Source organism: Gadus chalcogrammus, chromosome 7 (assembly GCF_026213295.1).
Source record: "Gadus chalcogrammus isolate NIFS_2021 chromosome 7, NIFS_Gcha_1.0, whole genome shotgun sequence".
Taxonomy (NCBI): Eukaryota; Metazoa; Chordata; class Actinopteri; order Gadiformes; family Gadidae; genus Gadus; species Gadus chalcogrammus.
Genome location: NC_079418.1, coordinates 27,622,892 through 27,642,625, shown reverse-complemented (window position 1 = coordinate 27,642,625; position 19,734 = coordinate 27,622,892). Strand labels below are relative to the sequence as shown.

The window sequence follows — 19,734 nt, the reverse complement described above, 5'->3', positions numbered from 1 at the left end:
GGCCATTAATCGCTTAGTCACGAAGACTGGAATGTGAATATTTTTTTATTGTGGCATGGACAAACTCAAGCTGTTTCAAACTAGTAACATAAAAAATTGATTGCTAAAACAAAATTCAGTGCATGTATTTACCGGATCCCTTCCCCATATCCACATAATGGGAAACAATTTAGTTAAATCTGACTTTCTGTATTTACAGCAACTGTATTTCAATTACGACGGAATTAATAGTGTACAGGCCATGGCATGTTTATTTTTGGTACAAAAAGTCCCAACCATCCCAAACAATTGGAAGATATTTTAAGGCCTCCAAAAAATGTTTATTTATCCACCAGATAACCCAACATAAGCCAAACTTTCACAGAGGGCTGAAGTACAAAGTTTCTATCGTATCAAGTCACAAATACCCTCACGCTCTAATTCAAATCGCAATGACACATTTTTTTCACGTCCTTAATCAGATTTCTCCTTTTCTTTCATGTGCAAAAAGACGATGCTGAAGACGAAGAGTCCCGCCATCATTGAGAAGACACTAGCATAATAGGGGTAGGCAGTTGGGATGAAGCGCTCGTACTGAGTGTGCTGCAACGGACGCACAGATACCTGTGGGGAAGATAAATGATAGACGTTTGTGAGCAAGTATAACTAGTAACAAAAAATAAATCAGTCGACATTGTGATCAGTCTATTAATACATAACCAGGAATTTGTCTAAATCCTCTCACCTGAGTGGCAGAGTACAGATGCGTGTATCCTAGTCTGTTGTAGTCTACTTTGAACTGGAACACTCCATAGACATCAGGAAGTGTGAACTCAACACTATATTTGCCTCCTGTTGGATAGAAAAATAAGTGGTTAGTGTTTTATCAACTTTTTAAAGCTCAAACATAAGACCTGCCCGATTGCTGTATTAGTATCCCCATTTTACGCAAGTGGTACAACTAAATGAATGAATGTGAAAGTTAATCTGACTAATGTTTTATTTGATATAAAGCTCAGAAGAATTATTATACAGCACTATTATTCTAAGTAAAACATGCACAGTGTTCCTCTTGGAGTAGTGGCATCGGTGTTCCAATTGTCCACTTCAAAGAGTTTGGGGGGCGTAGCGGCACCAATGCCAATTTATATTTGATCAGTCACCATTCGATTATTGTGTCAAACAACGAAAATGTTACAATACATGAAATCCCTTTTCTATATATACACAACATTAACATCAGACCCAGCAGCACTGCTATGTTATTGCATAACTTATTGTAGGAGATTCAGATCTCCCAGAGCCTGGGCGGGAAACCAAAACGTGCCTTGCTTCCTCTTTTGATAGAGATTTATATCGAAAAAAATACTAATTTGGAGTGAACTTTCAAGAAGTTTATTTCTAGTTGCCGATTAAAAAGTGTTGAAGACACTTTTTTTGCAGATTACTACTACTACTACAGAGTTTGGTCTAAATAAATAGTGAAAAAAAAAGTGTCAAGCGCTGATCACCCAGATTTGAGCTGGTCTGCCAGAATAATCTAAAATGAACTTTCTTTGCATTTTTCTACACTTCACTACCATCTCCTACTAGACAACAGGCGTTTCATGGTCACCGGGGTGGCGCTGCGTCCTAAATGTAGGCCCATACCGTTCTTCTTGAGGTACGTCCTGACGAAGGGGTCGATCCTCACAAACTCCAGCTGAATGTCGTGACCGTTGAAGGGAACCCAACGGCCCTCAGAGAGCATCTCAATGACCACGCTGTACTCCTGGGAGACAAAGTTCACACATTCATTAGACCACCAGTGCAGTGCAGCCTGGAACTCAGTGTTCAGGTGAACAATAAAACTGTGTGGACATATTTGTATTCCGTTGACAGGCTTTCGCGTAGCCTATGCATGTTTTCACTGAATATATGCATGTTAAATAAACAATACAATATACAAAACGCTCAATGAGGACAAAAAAAAAAAAGAAAAGGTACCACAGGTTAAAAAAACAACTGTAGTACCAAACAAAATAACCGTATTCATAAACTAGGTGATGTCTGCTGACGTCTGTGGTTCACTGAATTTAGTTTGATCTTAAGCACTCACCACCAGATCAGCGATGGTGTAGGCGGCGGGGGGAGTGGTCTCGCCCACTTTGCGATGGGTGACGGCTCCCACGCGGAGGACCCCGGCCTCCTTGAACACCCAGCTGGACAGAGCCTCAGCCAGCTCCAGGTTGCCAGTCTGCTCAAATCTGCGAGACGCCACATGCAGAAGACCGTTACAGTCGGCCATAACACAATCCACACGATCACTAAAACATACACTCACATTCACACACGCATGCTCAGTGCATGGGTGGAGCATAGACGTGGCTTTTACTTCCAGAACCCGTCCGTTCTCGCCACTCAAGTTCCTAATATAATCTAGATAAGAGTATCATTACATAAACAGGGCAGGGTTACCTTTCGGATCCAGGGGTAGCCTTCTGTACAGGGGAGTTGAAGAAGGCGTCACTGAAGAAGTGCATGGAGCCACTGAAGACCACCCTGGCGTTGTTGCGGGCCTGGAGGCCGGCAATCAGCAGGGTGTTCTTGCCAACTGCATGGGGGTACTGGAGGAACGACATGATCATCAAGGATAGCAATGGAAGCTCGGCTCAGCAGCCAGCAGCAAAAATTAAAAAAGCCACTAAGACAAAAATATCTGAAAAGGAATGTACGTGCAGCATACATAAATGTCATGAGTTTAGTTTTTTTTTTTTTCTAGAGAGACACAAGGGACTCAGACTGCAGATACACTTAACGTCTTGTTCAGTTAGTCATAGCCTGAAAATCAACACAGGTGAATTATGTTAGACTTCGGCCCAATCCCATTTCTACCCCTTACCCCTCCCCCTTGTTGGGAAGGGGTAAGGGGTAGAAATGGGATTGGGCCTTCTTGTCCAGGAGTTCAGTGCTACCTGAGAGATAGGCCTGTCGGGGAAGAAGGAGTAGGAGGTGGAGGAGCCGGTCAGAATGTCCAGGACAAGGGGGTTTTCTGGGTCTGCCACCATGCTAAGGGTGAGGGAATACAGGACGTTATTAGCGTTGGAAATCCCAAAATCAAATCATGAATACGAATTTAAAAACGGTTGACAATGCTTACCCGACACCCTTGAACAGAATGGGTTTGTTGGTGGGCGTTCCCACAATAGTTGGGGCCTTCAACAGGTTCTCTGGGTCGGCGACGATTAAAGTGTGCTGCAGAGGAAAACAAAGAGGTCTCATTTGGGTGTTGATAAAAAAATGTTTCTGTTGATGCTTTGCATGATATGAAAAACTTCTGACAAAGGATGGGATTCAAAATAGATCTGCTTACCTCGCCAGGATCGGACACATCAAAGTTGTGATGATCGATTACGGCGGTCTTCTCCTCATCAAATTCAATGCCACATTCACTGCCCAGCTCTCTTAAAGGGTCACCTATATCCAAACAAATAGGGGGGACATGTATGTCTCAAAGAAAAACCAAAACAGCCTAAAGTTCCGGTTTGTGCATGTGCACTTCTGATTGGATGCAAGTGACTCATCTGAAATTAACCTTCCACCATGCAAATATTTGTTACATGATCTGAAATGCATTGGCTTTAAAACTGACCAATGTCTGAATTGGCAGCAACAAGGACGTTTCCACCGCCGTCAATGAATGATGTAATGGTCTCCACATTGATGTTTCCTCCGAAATCTGAAGTAGAAAATTGCACACATGATTTTTAAACATACAAAATGAAAAGTGGATAACCAATGGGGAAACTTGACAGAGTGTAAGGTGTTTGACGTACCTTCCACAGATGGTGCAAAGATGATTAAATGGTCATAGAGAAACTGGCCATATTTGATCAGCGACAGAGAGGGGTCATCTGCTGTCTTGAATGACAGGTCAAAACCACGATCTGAGAGACAAGAGAAAAACAACATCGTTGTCTTATCAGATCCATAATAATATGCATGAGGAAGTTGTCTATATAGGACACATACGTTATTATTACATAATAACGTATACTGTTTTTATGAAATACTGTTAAGTACACATTGCATGTGAACAAATTAGTCCATTATCCATGATAAATACACACAATGCTTAGTAATTTACATGCGTGTCCACTTTCATCGGTCTCGAACTTCACAAGCTTGCTCATCCTGCTGCACTAAAGTCATACTTCCCTTGCATCGGCACCATACGGTTGGCCAATATACGTTTTAACTTGAAGACCCATGAGCGTTGAACAAAACTCGGAACATAGCACACATAACGTTAAAGTTACCTGCGAGACTGCGGAAGAAGATTGAATGGGTGTCTCGGATATTCACGTTGTCCAGCAGGACCAGAGTCTTTCCATCAGCCAACGCTGGGCTCATCAAAGAGGCTAGTGTCAGACATAAAAGCACACCTTTGCCCATCTTATTTGCTCCGCTCTGGGTCGTCCCTTTTGTCTGTTTTCGGGATAATATCGAATTGGGATGGTTCGTCTGCACGGCTGCTGTCAACGTCGCCATTTTGCTGCAGAAGTCGACGTCAGCTTTAGCAGTAGCTGAACCCTGAACCCGGACGTTAACCAATCAGGAAGAGAAACGCGTCGCTACGATTCCAGCCCCACCAATAGCATTACAGGATTATTATAACACTGGCTCGTCCCATTGTTTGCATGGATAGATTGGGAGCCACGTACTGATGTTAAGACATCTTGACGTTTTTTTAAACACAGACAGCTTCATCTACATTATTTTATTCGTCTGCAGTCGTTCGGTTTTGTTTTATGATAATGGTAAACAAGTACGACTTTACAATGCATTTGAAATCTGCATTTAATTAGCATTGTAACAACGTGTTGTGCTTATTTACTCTAATGAACAGAGTTTATTAAACACTGGCAATCAATGTTATTGGTATGTTGTGAATCAGTTTAAGCAGTATTTTCCCACTATTAACATTATACTATTTAAGCTCGTCCAGTACTATAAACGTCATTCAACTAAACTAATGGGACGGCAAATTATCACCCATTATACCCTAAATTATTGAGTTTTTTCATGGATTTACAACGTTAACTTAACAAAAAAAAATCAAATTAGACATGACAAAGATTTATCATGCACATAATATACATATACTTCCAACATGTGAGCATCTTCCAGCTCATGCATACAAAAACAAATCTATTGACACAGACATGTTAGCCACAATAGTTCTACAACGCTGTACAATAGTCTTTCATGAAAATACAACTTAGTAAAATATAATGACAATGTACACATTTCATTTGGACGGTTTATGAGCCATTCATTTTAGTGCATTCATTCATTTAGTCTTAGTCACCGACACTGGTGACCTTACAAATGATGCTCAGACGCAGTTTACCTGTAGAACCCATGGTGGAGAAACATTATCTCTCAAGCCATAGATAAATTACTTACAACTGTAAAATACATTTCTTTAATAAAAATGTATCGTCAATATAGTTTTTTCTTCACTCATAAATTATTTCAACTCTCTTCAGTCCGTACCCCAGAAGGACAGGTGTGTCACTGAGCCACACGCCTGCAGAACGTGACTCGTTTACACCGTCACCATGACATCCCCCTCCAGCTCTGCTTCCGTCTTCACCTTAACCTCCGAAGCATCGACTTCCCCTTCCGCCACAGCCTCAACATCTAACCCCAAAGGAGCGTCCGCATGGCCCACCGCCTCCCCTTCACTTCCCCTCTGTCCCCCTTCCTCCTCCTCCTGCTCCTCCTGCTCCTCCTGCTCCTCCAGCTCCTCCGCAGGCATAGTCTTTCCATCCCCTCCATCCCCTCCCTCTCCTCCTTCCTCCTCCTCCTCCTCCTCTTGCTCCTGGCTCTCCTCGTCGCCCTCTCTTCCCGCCTCCTGAGTGCGGTACAGCACCTCCCCCTCCTGGATGACGTGCTGTGAGGCCGACTGCCACGTGGCGGCCCCCTCGTCCCCCTCCGTGGTGTACTGGTAGTAGTCTCCGTCCGCCTGGAACATGACCAGGGCCTGGGCCGTGTGGATGCGGACGTGCTGGGCCAGCGAGTTGGCGTCGAGGAACTTGTCGCCGCACGAGTCGCACGCGTACAGGATCTGCGTGTTGGGGTCTGGGGCAGAGAAAACGTGCACATGATGTGAAAAAAGGACATCCTCTTGTTTTGTGATGTGAACGACAAGTGATGAAGAAATAGCTGCGGGTTAATGCAGTGTCTCACCCGCTTCCTGCACTTTCTCCACAGCCTTGGTGATCTCTGCTTTGAGGGCTTCGGTGTCATCTGTTGACACAGAAGTAGTCACCGGAACCACTGTGTGATTAGACACGATGAAAGCACATCGGTTGGTTAGCAGAAGAAGAGCTCTGCGTAGCACCGGTCGGCCCGGCAGTTCCACCTTTTGCCCTTTTCTCTACTGCGATTAGAATAATTATTCAAATTGTATAGAACTTTTCTAAAACACTCAAGACACTTTACACGACAAGACTAATAATAATACAAATGAAACAAGCGAATATCAACAAAAAGTCCGGTTAAAACTTAAAAGCATCCAGACTACAAGTGAATAACACAACTATAACAACAGCTTGTGTCCTAAGCACGTCCCGGACCCTCCAATCAGAGCCCCTCCTGCGGCGGGCGCCCTCACCTGTGAGTTGAGCCACGGTGCTGGCCGCCAGCGCCACGATGTCCTCCGTGGTCACCGTGACGATGTTGACCTCCCCCGAGGTGACCATGTCTTCCAGGCCGTCGATGGCCTCGTCCGAGCTGCCGGCCAGCACCAGCCTCTTCATGCCCGCCTTGCCCTGGTGCACGGTGCGCACGTGGGAGCGCAGGTTGTCCACGCGGTTGAACCCGCGGCCGCATTTGTCGCACAGGTACGGCTTCTCTCCTGGGATGGCGGGTCGCAGGGTGGTAAGTGCGGATCGTTTGTATGAGGAAGGAAGACAGATAGAGGAGGGGGAAGGGGAAGTTGAGCTAAGGTTGAAGAATGATGTGAAGCACTTTTGAAGTTTAAGTTTGGCAGTTTGGAACAGTTTCCAGTCGTTGGAAATTGTGAGGCAAATATGTTTTTGATTGGATCAATTACTTAAAAGGACAATGCAAGTCTGGGTGATCAAATCATTGGAACCGTCTCTCCTGGCTTCACTAAGACCTAAAGACCTTGTCTAAATCTATTTGCTTTGCTGAGCATTTCGCTTGAGGGCGCCTGAATCTAAGTAGTAATGAAATGACTACTTCTTTATCTAGTGCAACCTAACCACATTATTCCTTTACCTATTTGAGCTGTAGTCACAGGATGTGGTTGGTCCAGTGAGACGGAAATGATTACAAACTCAGCGATCAGATTATCATAATTTAGAGTTAACGTTTATGTATTCAGGAAGTCTCACAGAGGTGAGCCACCTATTTTGCAAAAGAGAACTGATAGCATACAAGCAGGTAGGCGTATATCAGTATGTTATTTCTAGACAGGGGACGCCTGGTGGATTGGTGCGACATACAGATTTACACTGGCCTATTTTCTTTGAATCAACAGGTGGATTCTGTAATCAGGCGGTTACCTGTGCGGATAATGATGCAATCAGACTGTTACCTGTGTGGATGATGATGTGCTTGGACAGGTCTCCCACGTTGACAAATGCCTTATTGCACATATTACACTTGTGTGGACGGACGTTGTCATGGTGACGAATGTGATTGGCCAGTTGGCTGGACTGGACGAACCTGTCCCAGGAGGCATGATCAAATACAAAAGAAAGAAAGAAAGAAAGAAAGAAAGAAAGAAAGAAAGAAAGAAAGAAAGTTATTTATTTATCTCCTTCGTCTTCGTTAACCAAACACATCACCGTATATTCACAAAGGTCAGGGTCCTCCATAATGTTATAACATATTAAGTCCACTCCACGCTGTTACAGGTTGATATATTACTTATTACAAGGGCTGTGACCAGGACACTGTCATGTTAATTGTTAGCAATGTTGGTACTGACATGCCAAACCATTAAAATAACTAACCATGGCAACCCCAACAACAACAAAATAAAAATGGCTGACACTCTCTGACCTCTTCCCGCAGCGGTCGCAGACGTAGGGCTTCTCTCCCGTGTGCTGGCGGACGTGGGCGATGAGGGAGCTGGCCTGGGTGAAGGACTTCCCACACACCAGGCAGAGGCAGGGCTTCTCCCCTGCAGCACGGAGACATCACCATGCGGTCCACTTACTATTGTTTAGCCCTCAATCACAGCCACAGTCTCAAAGGGCCTTGAGGGTGGTTAGCAGTGCTGTTGGTATCATAATGGACAGCCATAATGGTAGCATTACAGCAAAATAGTTGAGTTAACATTCTCTCTTAGTTTTAAGTTTCACTACAACTGTAGTCCTAGCTCTCCTACGAGGGACCCCCATCTTCATATGCCTTCTCAAAGGACATTTATTGTCGTTTGGTGGGGAAAGGTTCCTTGTTGTTTTGACATCTGATGATGGTTAGGGTGAGGGATTGTGGGACAAAGGGCAGTGATGTCGTGTGGGGCTGATGTGCTAAGTGTGTGCTACCCACCTGTGTGTATTCGTTCGTGCCGTTGCAGTGCTCCTGGGTCGGCGAAGGCCCGCTTGCAGTGCATGCAGATGTAGGGCTTCTCGCCACTGTGCACGCGCAGGTGACGCTTCAGGTTTCCTGAGGGGGAGCAAGGCAAACACACACACACAACACTCAGCGAGAGCCGGTCGCAGCACAAGGGCGATGAGGTGATGAGATGCGATAGCTGCACTCTTTTAGCTGCTGCTTGCTTCATGTCCTGCTTGCTTGCAATGTTGTGTTGTGATTATTCCTCTGCACGTGTGTCATTTGTCTATATGAATATGTGTTTGCAATTTTGGTCTATGTATACATCTTGTCATTACTTCATTACCGTTTTAAACAACTGTCCAATCTGTGAACCTCAAGGCCTGTTCTGCTTTTGCTTTGATGTACTCGTGGCTAATTCTGGCACATTCATACCATGTGCATTTATTCATTTGTTTTTATTCACAACTATAAACAATAAATAGGATATTGAAGACTTCAATATCCCATCCTTAACTTATATTCAAATCATATCGGAAAATATTGCACACAGTAAAAAATGATGTTTGAGCTCACCTGAAGTTGTAAACTGTTTCCCACACTCTCTGCATTTGAGAGGGCCGTCAGCTATGTGGATCTTTAAATGAGCCTTCAGATTCCCCATCTGAGGAAAGCATTTCAACATGAATATAATATGAATCAACTAAACCTATGGGTCTAACATTCATGAAATAAAGATAACCCAACTACATCTGGTTGTGATAAACAAATTTTGTGACACAAAACGTTTTTGATCTTCATATATTCAGTATATCATATGTGGTTACCGAGTGAGTCTCTCTCACTCTTAGAATATTCTTTTACTAGCTTATTGCCACACGATACACTAGGGTTCTGATTGAAGACTGCCCTGCAATCCTCCATTATGTGGACCGGATTGAAGACTGCCCTGCACTTTTATACTCTCCAGAACCGATTGAGGACTGCCCTGCACTACTCTTCTCTAGAGACCTGTGAAGTCTGCCCTGAACTACTTTACTATGTGGACCTGATTAAAGACTGCCCTGCACTACTTTAAAATGCAGACCTGATTGAAGACTGCCCTGCACTTTCATACTCTCCAGACCTGATTGAAGACTGTCATGCACCACGCTCCTCCGCTGACCTGATTGAAGCGCTTGTCACAGTGCGGGCATTTGTTCCCCTTGTCCGTGTCGTGGGTCTCCAGGTGCCTCATCTTGGCGGTGGGGTCGGAGAAGGCCTTGTCGCAGAAGTCGCAGTTGTACGGCTTCTCGCCGCTGTGAACCAGGTGGTGGCGCTTCATGTTGCCCGACGTGGTGAAGAGCTTCCCGCACACGCCGCAGCTGTAGCGCGCCTCTCCCGTGTGCCGCTTGCGGTGCAGGTTGAGCAGGCTGATCTGCCGGTAGCTCTTCCCACACGTGGAGCAGCAGTATGGCTTCAGAGGGCTGCAGGGGGGAGACAAAACCTCACTTGTATTAAATGTGTTGTGTGTGTGCGTGTTCATATTCTGTGTAGTTCGGTGTAATCGTTGCGTTCTTATGCTTTCTTGTTTAAAACGGAAGCTCCCCTTCATGGATTTATAACGAGTACGATTATGTTATCCTAATGGCAATAGGTGTTTTAAAATGACTGAAAATGACTGATGATTGAATGTGTAACCTAAGATATAACAGCATGGAAGAGATGGCAGAAGATGCATTTGTATGAGGTGCATTTTCTTTATGACCTTTCTATTAATTGTTTTGGGAATAAATCACAGTTACGAGGAGGAACTGATCGAAGAAATAACACAGGTTGGACGTTGCTTATGCATTTTTAAATCATCATCACTCTATTGGGATTAATGGGGAACAATTCTGCATTTGGCATAGTTATTTTATAGACAATATGCAGAATCTTTTCACTTATACGCATCTATATAGACTGCTTGATCTATCCAGTTTGTAAAGGTGAGTAAAATGTCGCAATAAAAGCCCCTTTCACGTGAACGCGCATTGAACCTAAAGCGGAAAACCTGGCTAGACTAATCGAATCCAAAGTGAGCTTCGTAGTACCATTAACTCTGATCGAGAGTTGCGTCTCTGTCTTTCCCAAGAAAGCCTGGGTATGTTCAGCGAGGTTCGTAGTACAGGGTACTGGTCTACCCAGCTGTCTTGTGAAGACAGCTGCCCACTGTGAAAAATAACCTGTTTCTTTCAACTGTACAAAATACTGACCTGTGTGTTTTCTCATGAGCCTTGCATGCCGCGGGGTCCGAGAAGGCTTTATGGCAGTCCCGACAGCTGAATGGCTTTTCTCCTGTGTGGATGCGAATGTGCCTTTTGAAATTGCCCGTGTGCGTAAATTTCTTTCCGCAATCCTGGAACAAAACACATTTGACAGTGAATGACCTTCTCTGAACCAGTAATCCTTTCAAGATGAATTACTAAACGATGACATCGTTACCAACATAACGTGTTGCAAATTAACACACACACGACTAAGCACACGCCGAACACGCACAGCTCTCACCTCACACTTGTGGGTCACGGAGCTGTAAGGCTTCGACTCGGATCGTCCGTTGGCCGACCCCGTCGGCGTGCTCCTTCCCTCCTGGTTCCCGCCTGACTCCTCCTCCTCATCATCCTCCTCCTCTTCCTCCTCGTCCTCCTCCTCCTCCTCATCTCCCAGGTCTTTGGTTAACTCACAGTCCTCCTCCCCGTCCGCCATGTGGCCGTCTTCGTTGTCCTCCTGGTTCTCCTCCCCATGTTCTCCTCCTCCTCCTTCTTCTTCGGGGCCCGGGAGGCCCGGGGGCTCCTCCTGCTTCACCCGCTTCGGAGCGCTCTCCTCATCCGTGTCATTATCTTCAGAGGAAGAGGAGGAGGAGGAGGAGGCGGCGGAGAAGAGGAAGAAGAAGAGGAGGAGGAGGAGGAGGAGGAGGAGGAGGAGGAGGAGGAGGAGGAGGAGGAGGAGGAGGAGGAGGAGGAGGAGGAGAAGAAGAAGAAGAAGAAGAAGAAGAAGAAGAAGAAGAAGGCAGACGTTTTAATAACATGACATAAAGACATACGTGTCATATATGTGACAATGGCAGACACAATCTTAACGCGCCGCTTGTTAAGGGATCGACTCGGTGGGGTCCTCACCAGGTGGGAAGTTTCGGCGAGGAGCTCTCCTGATTCTCCGGCCCCTGGAGCTCATGTACACCGACCCCCCCGAACGGCTCCACTGGGATTCTGGAAATTAGAACAAATGAACTCCAGCTGAGCAACACAAGGAACCTAATGGAATGGCTGGACCTCATCATATCAGTCAGCCTGCACTCTTAATTAAAGTTGGTAACTAAAAGTAACTTTGAGGAATTGAAGGAGAAATATCCACACTAAATGCGAAACAAGTCCGAAGGGGTTTACTAACTGGGCGTGTAGTCAGCATCCCTTGGGTCGTCTTGAAACTCTTGAACGTCCTTCACAACGCTCTCCTCCTCGGAGCCCGCAGGGGCCTTTGTCTGGGCAGCCAGCACTTTGAGTGGGGAGCTTTTAGGCGGTCGCCCCCTCCCTGGGTGGGTTCTGCCGGGGCTGGGAGACGCCACTGGCGGGGCTGTGTGTTCAGTGGGTTCGCCTGCTGCTGTCTCCTGCGCTTTTTCTGCCAAATCAGCACTCTGGGTCTGTGTCTCCTCTGCTTTGGGAAGCACCTCTCCAGGGTCCTGTTCCGGCTTCTCTCTGGCCTCTTCTTCTTTTTCTTTGGTTTTGGTAAGAACGCCAAAGGAAAGGAGAATGAATTAGGTACGGATCAATTGTCTTGACCACAGAGAAACACATCAGAGGAAACGCCAACATATCAGCAAACCAGTCAATAATGTCGACTTTAGATGAAATTATTGTTGAAGTAATGAAATATTTGCATTTGTGGATTTAATATATTTTAATACAATTATACACTCTGTATAAAAAGTCTGTTTCCAAATCGAATAGCGGTGGTTGGTTGAAAAGGACCTTGCCAATCCTTAAAAATAACTTCCTTTGGATGCAAGCAGCTAGCCTATGCAATGTCTATAGAACCCACCTGCAGAGAAATCTGCTATGAGCGAAGGTGCGGAAGCTGTGACCGACTGGTAGGCGGAACAAGCGTTGACCACTTCCTGCATCTGGAGAAAGTTGGCCACAGCCAACACGTCCTCCATGTTCTGACAGCTGAGGCTGAGCTTAGCTGTGTACATGAATTCCAGAACCTGGCCCAAACCTAGAGTCAAACCCAGAGGAATACAAACTCTTCAGCAGGGTAGCAAGTTGATAGAAGAGGCTATAGCTGATGGTAGTTCATCTTGGTTGGATGCTTGTTATAACTTTGTCGTACAGTCTTTTATAATCAAATATTAGTGGGGGGTGGGGGTGAACAGTCTGAAATAATATTGTAAAATGTTTGATTATTTGTTGAATATGTACATTAAACCCAACCCATAACCCATAACCCATGAGGGACAAACCTGCAAAATGCTTAAATATTTAAACAAAGTGAAATAAAGCAAATACTCTAGCCTTGCCTTGTTTATTTGAACTTCAAGACAAGCAGAGTCTGACTATAAGTAACCTAATTTAAAAAGTCACATTCATCAACACATTAAATTAAGAAGAGACCTGCAGCATTGCTGATGTCCAGATGCACCACGTCGTTCTGGTCGATGAACAGGGTGCGGAAGTAGGAACTACAGGCCGCCAGAACCGCTTTGTGGGCCTTGAAATCCACTCCATCCACCACGAAGGTGCAGTCACACAGCAGGCCCATCTGGCGCTGCTGGTTTAGCTGCTCCAGGACTTTCCCACTATGCCATGGGAAGTCCATCTTCGATGATGACAAACTTCTTTTCAACAAGCTGTTGAAAAGCAATGAGAAAAAAGAAAAAAGTTTATTAATAATCATAGACATAGACAAAAACATTGTCTATTTGGTTACTGGGGGCACACTGGGGTTCCATGACATTTTGAGGGATTCAATACATAATCATGATTCAATTGGTATGTTTATGATTGTTAGATGTAATGCAAGTTTTATTACATTTCAATACATCTTGGACACATTTTTGCAAAACAATGTATAACCTGTCCTGTATCCATGTGGTTTGTTCTGGTCTACCTTATGGGAAACATTGCGAAAATAGCTTAGAACCCATAGTTATATGTCTCTTAAAATCAAATAGTTAATAGGGTGGGGGTGATTATGACAAGTAAGTTATTATGTGAATGGTTTGGGGTTGTGTTTTAACAATCCACCCAAAAGTGTATAAAAAAACCCTTTCATTATCACCAGACGATTCGTGTAGTTAACATGTGATTAAAGAACGTCACACTGGGCGATACAGGCAAGGTAGCAATAAGGAAGTTGTCTTATGAACGTGACTTTAATGTGAACGAACTTTTCAGCACTCGGTTTGACGGTGCGACCGATTGATTACAATTCCTCCATCATTGTACCTTTTCTATCCGGGATTAATTTAGCGTGCCTAGACATGCATGTAGGAGAACAAGATGGCGTACACTGGCGCCAGGCCTGTCGTTTCTCTGTCGTTCTACGGCCTCGTTCGGTTGTTTATAAGCACGCCATTTTAATACAAAATGAACACCAACATTACCTTTGCAAAGCCGCTGGTATCCAGTCTCCAAATTCCCAAATAGTCTTTGTTTTGGAGTGTTTTTCGGCGATATAAGATTAAACTCAATCGAGTTTTTCGGTGATCGATCTTGCTCCGCAGACTAGAGATCCACCGCCATCTTCCACTCTCTGATCGATTGATAGTGGCCGGGCGGAAATTGTACAGGAGCACGCGCAGTTGTTAACCCTGCTGGAGATGCTGCTTCTGACCTCTGGAGGGCGCAATCTACTCACATTTCAATTTACCCAATTACATACGAAACCAGAGCTTTTACGCACACAGTTCTGTGCGACCGTTTAAATGCAATCTAAACAGTCCAACGTGTTGCGAACAAAATTTGCGTGGATTTTCTTTATATATGCTGTTTTATGATGCAACGTACAAAAGAATAACTCAACTAAAATAATTGGCCATTTGGTTGATAATGATTCTGTGTTGCACACCGATTTGGATCAAGGAAGGATGAGACAGACCTGTCACCAAACTATGGGGGAGATTTATCGAGTTTAATGTAAATCTATAGCTTTACATAGAATAAGAACAATCACAGGTGGCAAACGTATTATCACATTAGACATAAAATGCTATACATTATATATAAGTACCAATATGTAAGATGTTCCATCGTCGAGGTGGTTTCTGAGGTTGTTCTTATAATGTGGGTGTATTCTTAAGAAGTATATTATTCAGCATTGAATAAAAAGTAGGAATTCCCTCAACACTTTTTTATTGTTTTGGTTATATTATTAAAAATTTGCCCACAGTGAACACAGTCTCACACAAAACAATATCTATTCCCAAAACAGACTTTTTTTTATGTCACAGAAATATAATGTGCAATTACTCCTTAACATTATTGTGATTAGTAAGCAGGGAAAGTTTTAAAACTTAAATTAAACTCTTAAATTACTCATACAAAAATTGTATCAGAGGAAAAAAATACTTAAAAATACAACTAACGGTAACAAGAAAAAGCGCTAGTATCGACATCAGAAATCAGGGGGGGGGTGAAGGAGAATAAAAAACCAGACATGAAGGAAGTGCATGGCAATGGCTCCTCTCTAGATCTTGATCTCCGTGCGGAACGTCTGCAGGTGCTCGTGCTTGGCGGGGAACCTCCGGGCCCTGACGGTCAACGCCCCGTCGGTGCCCAGCGATGAGGCCACCGAGGTGGGGTCCACGTCCTCAGGGAGCTGGCACTTGTGTGTGAAGGTGTTCATCACTGTGCCGTCCGGGGCCAGCTAGAAACACAAGATATTGTTTTGTGATCGCTAAGCTTTGACAGTCGTCGTATGTCGCAACATTTGACCACACTCTTATGTACATCAGAATGCATCGTGGGATTTTCTGTTGTCGACACCCGGCCATTTTGTGATGACTCGATAGAATTGTAATATTGTACTACTACTAACCACTTTCACAGCTTCCAGCACAACAATCTCTTCCCATAATGACAAATCCTTTCACGATGAACTATTAGACCATGACCAAAAAACCATAACTACCAATAACATCCCAATGTTCCCTGCTTCTGAAAATGGAGGTGGCCATTACGATGGGACGCCTTGATGTACAAGCCCTAAACCCTATCTCTCTCCAGATGGGCTTCTCATCTCCAAGCTGTTCAAGCTGACCTTTTCGGCGCGGACTTCAATCTGGTTGTTGGATGTGGTGACGATCACATCTTCCGGGGAGAAGTCCTGAACGTCGACTGTAAACTGGTACGAGTCTCCCAGGGTCTTGATCTTCCCGGCCCCACCTTGAGGCAAACACACAACAAATATTTTATACTGTCTTTGTGTGTGTGTGTGTGTGTGTGTGTTTGTGTGCGTGTCGTTGTGACACTTTAGCACATAATCTAATGAAGACCCATTTTTATTACCTGTCTCTATATGTCCACAAAGCGGCCCTACCCCCAACACTGGAGTGTAATATGTGCTGCTGACATGGGAAAACTATTAAGAAATGTTTCCATAATCATTATCGATTATTACTACCGCCCAGCATTGATTTTCCCAGGGACATACAACATATTGACCGCCATAACATGCAACCTAGTGAGAGTTTACCAGGCAAGTGCCAATGCCCATGATGTCATCAACACAAACACACACACACACGCACGTCACACAAACAGATATACACACGCAAACATTGGAGAGATGTGCCAATTGCGTGTGTGTGTGTGTGTGTGTGTGTGTGTGTGTGTGTGTGTGTGTGTGTGTGTGTGTGTGTGTGTGTGTGTGTGTGTGTGTGTGTGTGTGTGTGTGTGTGTGTGTGTGTGTGTGTGTGCGTGCGTGCGTGCGTGCGTGCGTGCGTGCGTGTGTGTGTGTGTGTGTGTGTGTGTGTGTGTGTGTCTTTGAGGGCATGCATGTGATTGCTCTGCCAGCCGGCAGCCTTCTCGTGTATCCTTTTGTGGGCGTCATACCAAATGTGTGAACTCACAGTGTTGGCACTGCCTCCCACATTCCCATATGTGTGCGTATGTGCCCCTGTGTGTGTATGTGTGTGTGTGTGTGTGTGTGTGTGTGTGTGTGTGTGTGTGTGTGTGTGTGTGTGTGTGTGTGTGTGTGTGTGTGTGTGTGTGTGTGTGTGTGTGTGTGTGTGTGTGTGTGCAGCTTTCCAAGCTATGAAAAGCAACAGCGCCCCTTCTCCTGTGGTTCTACCTTCTGATGTGAGACATACCAAAACATCCATCTTTAGCTCGCTACTTTTCCCCCGGATACTCCTAACCGGTCTCTGCATTGTTCTGTCACATATTATGAATATCTGGAATACACTCAGAGTAGACATTTGTTTCTGGACTTTGGAAAGAAGAGATCTCATTCGGTAGAGGAGTAAAACCTCAGGAAAAAATCTTTCTGAGGTTGTCCTTTCAATATATCTTCCCAATGTTCCTACATGCTTTAACACAAAGCAGCTCTGCAAATGCTCAAACCAAGCCTGGATTCACAATATTTATTGAAACCAAACTAATTTCTGCCTGTGGATAAACATAACTCATCATAATTGCTATCAACGGACACACATTCTTTCTTTACTACAACACCAGCTATCTTCACAGCAGGTTCAAGTTTAGCATGGCACGTTCCGAGTCTTTTACATGGCACATCTTCCTCAAGGTAATCCGAGTCCACATTGTTTCCTAAGCCTCTACTGTGCCTATAAGCTTAACAATAAACCCTAACAGGGATTCAAGTTGGCTACTCACTAGGAAAACCCAAGGGCTCGCTCCCGGGACCAATGAACGAGCCAAAGTCCTCGGTGAACAGGCCCCTGTTCTTCTCCATGAAGGGGCTTCCGGAAGAGCCTGAGGAGGTCTGGTGGAAACTACGCTCCGATCGGAAGGCGTTGGAAGAGTTGGACACGCTCATGGGGGGCAAGGAGGTCCACTACAGGGAGGAGGCAGGAGCCAGCGGGAGGGATGGAAGAAGAGGAGGCTCTGGTCTTGATGAGGAGGGAGAGAGAGAGAGAGAGAGAGAGAGAGAGAGAGAGGAGGGAAGGAGGAGTAGTGTCTTGAAGGCAGTCCACCAGTTCGGGATTATTCACAAACGATGGGTCTTTTTTTTTGGTGTTGGAAGTCCGGTCTCTGTGTTGTCTTCGTACAATTCCCAGGATCCCCTTTTGTATCCTTTTTTTTTTCTTTGCACCAATCAGTGAAACTGTTTGTTCAGACTGTTCCTCTTACTAGTTCCGAGGACTCAGTGTTACCTAATGCTTGGGATGACCACTGCCTCCTCTGTAAACCAGCCTGTCTTTTAGAGGAGGTTAAAGCGCTGGACCTTTATACTCCAGAGTGTGTTTGTTTGTCCGGATGGTGTGCTAGAGTTGTTTGAAGGGCACGTGGCCACGGGGAGGGGAATAATGATCTATATTTATAACAGGACAAAGAGTGAGAGAGATGGGAGATGAGAGAGGGAGAGAGTGTGGCCGGGGTTGGAAATGTTCCGGATGATAAGGGCTTGGGGTTAAGAAGGTATGTGAGAGAGAGAGAGAGAGAGAGAGAGAGAGAGAGAGAGAGAGAGAGAGAGAGAGAGAGAGAGAGAACTTACCGTGAAGGAGGGAGTCAACAGTTGGCATTCCATACACTTCCTGAAATAGATATTCTCTTTACCTCTGTCTTCAATCCCACTTAGCTTATTGCTTCTCAAAGTTCCATGGTCCGGGTAACCATGTCCATAATAATAATAAAATTTATATTAATAATTATGAGAATAATGATAATGATACTAATATATTTTTATAATAATTAAAATGAATAAAAACATTAATAAATAATTACGCTAATGACTAACAGTAAATAAACAATAATAATATTACATAATAAATGTATGTGTGTGTGAGCATGAATTTATTAGTTTGTTTTTGTGTATGTGTCTGTGTGTGTGTGTGTGTGTGTGTGTGTGTGTGTGTGTGTGTGTGTGTGTGTGTGTGTGTGTGTGTGTGTGTGTGTGTGTGTGTGTGTGTGTGTGTGTGTGTGTGTTTTTGTGTGTGTGTGTGTGTGTGTGTGTGTGTGTGTGTGTGTGTGTGTGTGTGTGTGTGTGTGTGTGTGTGTGTGTGTGTGTGTGTGTGTGTGTGTGTGTCTGGTGGAAAGAATGTGATGGAAAACGCAGTGGTCATAGCGTGTAGTGTGTCTGGACCAGGGGTGAGTGACATCACTGTGACAGGATATTAGTTGATCTATTAATATCGGTTGTTCTGGTAACACTGTGTATCATGATAAGAACCTAACACATGCATCGCCAATCTGTACATTTAAAATAGATGCTGAGGTCCATGCTTATCAGTAAATCATGCATCATGCTTGTGTGTGTGTGTGTGTGTGTGTGTGTGTGTGTGTGTGTGTGTGTTTGTGAGGAGCGGTACATGGGAGAGATGAAAGTAGGCTGTGGATGGGACATGTCTCAGCAGGGGAGGGGGAGGCTGTGGGAAGTCTCATTGGTATCCCGTTAACAATGACACATACATAAAACATCACATATAAGACCACCAGGCTATAATATTTTAAAGTCCCTCAATGAAAAGAGTAAAAGGAGCAGGTATAAAGACAAACAGAGCAGGTGGCTATTAATAACAGCGTGGCGAGAAGCAGGACTGACAGTCTATGGCGAGCGATACCTTAACACATCTCATGATAGTGCACTATTACAGTTTTTTCCTATCGTTTTAGGCAATTTACCTAAACCATGTTCACATTCCCTAAACACTTAACACAGTGAGCATACCAGTAGACCATGTGAACCAAACTGTGGTTACTTGCCCCTATGCTAAGATACAAATGCTGGCAATGACGCCTTCTTCCAATTTTCATGGATACCTGCCCCAGTCAATGTTCACTACCGGCAAAACGCTGTGGAACTACAGCATATTTTACCAATGTTTAGATACTCTGTTCAAAACAGTGAACTTTCTGTTCAAAACCTAACAGTAATTTAGATCACTGTAGATGGAAAGATGCTGCATTTGGACAGACAAATGAAGTTACATGTTTGAATAAGAAAAAATATTTAGTTTATAGTTTATTTATTTTA

The 19,734-nt window shown here is 44.4% G+C and overlaps 3 protein-coding genes across 3 annotated transcripts; all 3 read right to left on the bottom strand.

Annotated features, from left to right (window-relative positions):
- Window positions 1-23: 23 nt before the first annotated feature.
- ddost (dolichyl-diphosphooligosaccharide--protein glycosyltransferase subunit (non-catalytic)) lies at window positions 24-4,543 on the bottom strand. The gene is made up of 11 exons (XM_056593525.1): window positions 4,278-4,543; window positions 3,795-3,905; window positions 3,611-3,697; window positions 3,332-3,435; window positions 3,119-3,213; window positions 2,934-3,027; window positions 2,437-2,585; window positions 2,078-2,225; window positions 1,630-1,750; window positions 725-831; window positions 24-603 (listed from the first exon to the last, which is right to left on the bottom strand). The coding sequence occupies exons 1-11, from the start codon at window positions 4,507-4,509 to the stop codon at window positions 454-456; spliced, it is 1,398 nt and encodes a 465-aa protein (XP_056449500.1). The 5' UTR covers window positions 4,510-4,543; the 3' UTR covers window positions 24-453.
- Window positions 4,544-5,535: 992 nt separating this feature from the next.
- zbtb17 (zinc finger and BTB domain containing 17) lies at window positions 5,536-14,512 on the bottom strand. Its single transcript, XM_056594870.1, has 16 exons — window positions 14,183-14,512; window positions 13,191-13,426; window positions 12,619-12,795; window positions 11,971-12,294; window positions 11,700-11,789; window positions 11,089-11,420; window positions 10,794-10,936; window positions 9,722-10,022; window positions 9,133-9,220; window positions 8,551-8,667; window positions 8,059-8,179; window positions 7,589-7,719; window positions 6,641-6,883; window positions 6,214-6,273; window positions 5,844-6,105; window positions 5,536-5,551 (listed from the first exon to the last, which is right to left on the bottom strand). The coding sequence occupies exons 2-16, from the start codon at window positions 13,393-13,395 to the stop codon at window positions 5,536-5,538; spliced, it is 2,610 nt and encodes an 869-aa protein (XP_056450845.1). The 5' UTR covers window positions 13,396-13,426; window positions 14,183-14,512.
- Window positions 14,513-14,674: 162 nt separating this feature from the next.
- On the bottom strand, window positions 14,675-18,052 carry hspb7 (heat shock protein family, member 7 (cardiovascular)). The gene is made up of 3 exons (XM_056593530.1): window positions 17,415-18,052; window positions 15,838-15,962; window positions 14,675-15,444 (listed from the first exon to the last, which is right to left on the bottom strand). The coding sequence occupies exons 1-3, from the start codon at window positions 17,575-17,577 to the stop codon at window positions 15,265-15,267; spliced, it is 468 nt and encodes a 155-aa protein (XP_056449505.1). The 5' UTR covers window positions 17,578-18,052; the 3' UTR covers window positions 14,675-15,264.
- Window positions 18,053-19,734: the final 1,682 nt, after the last annotated feature.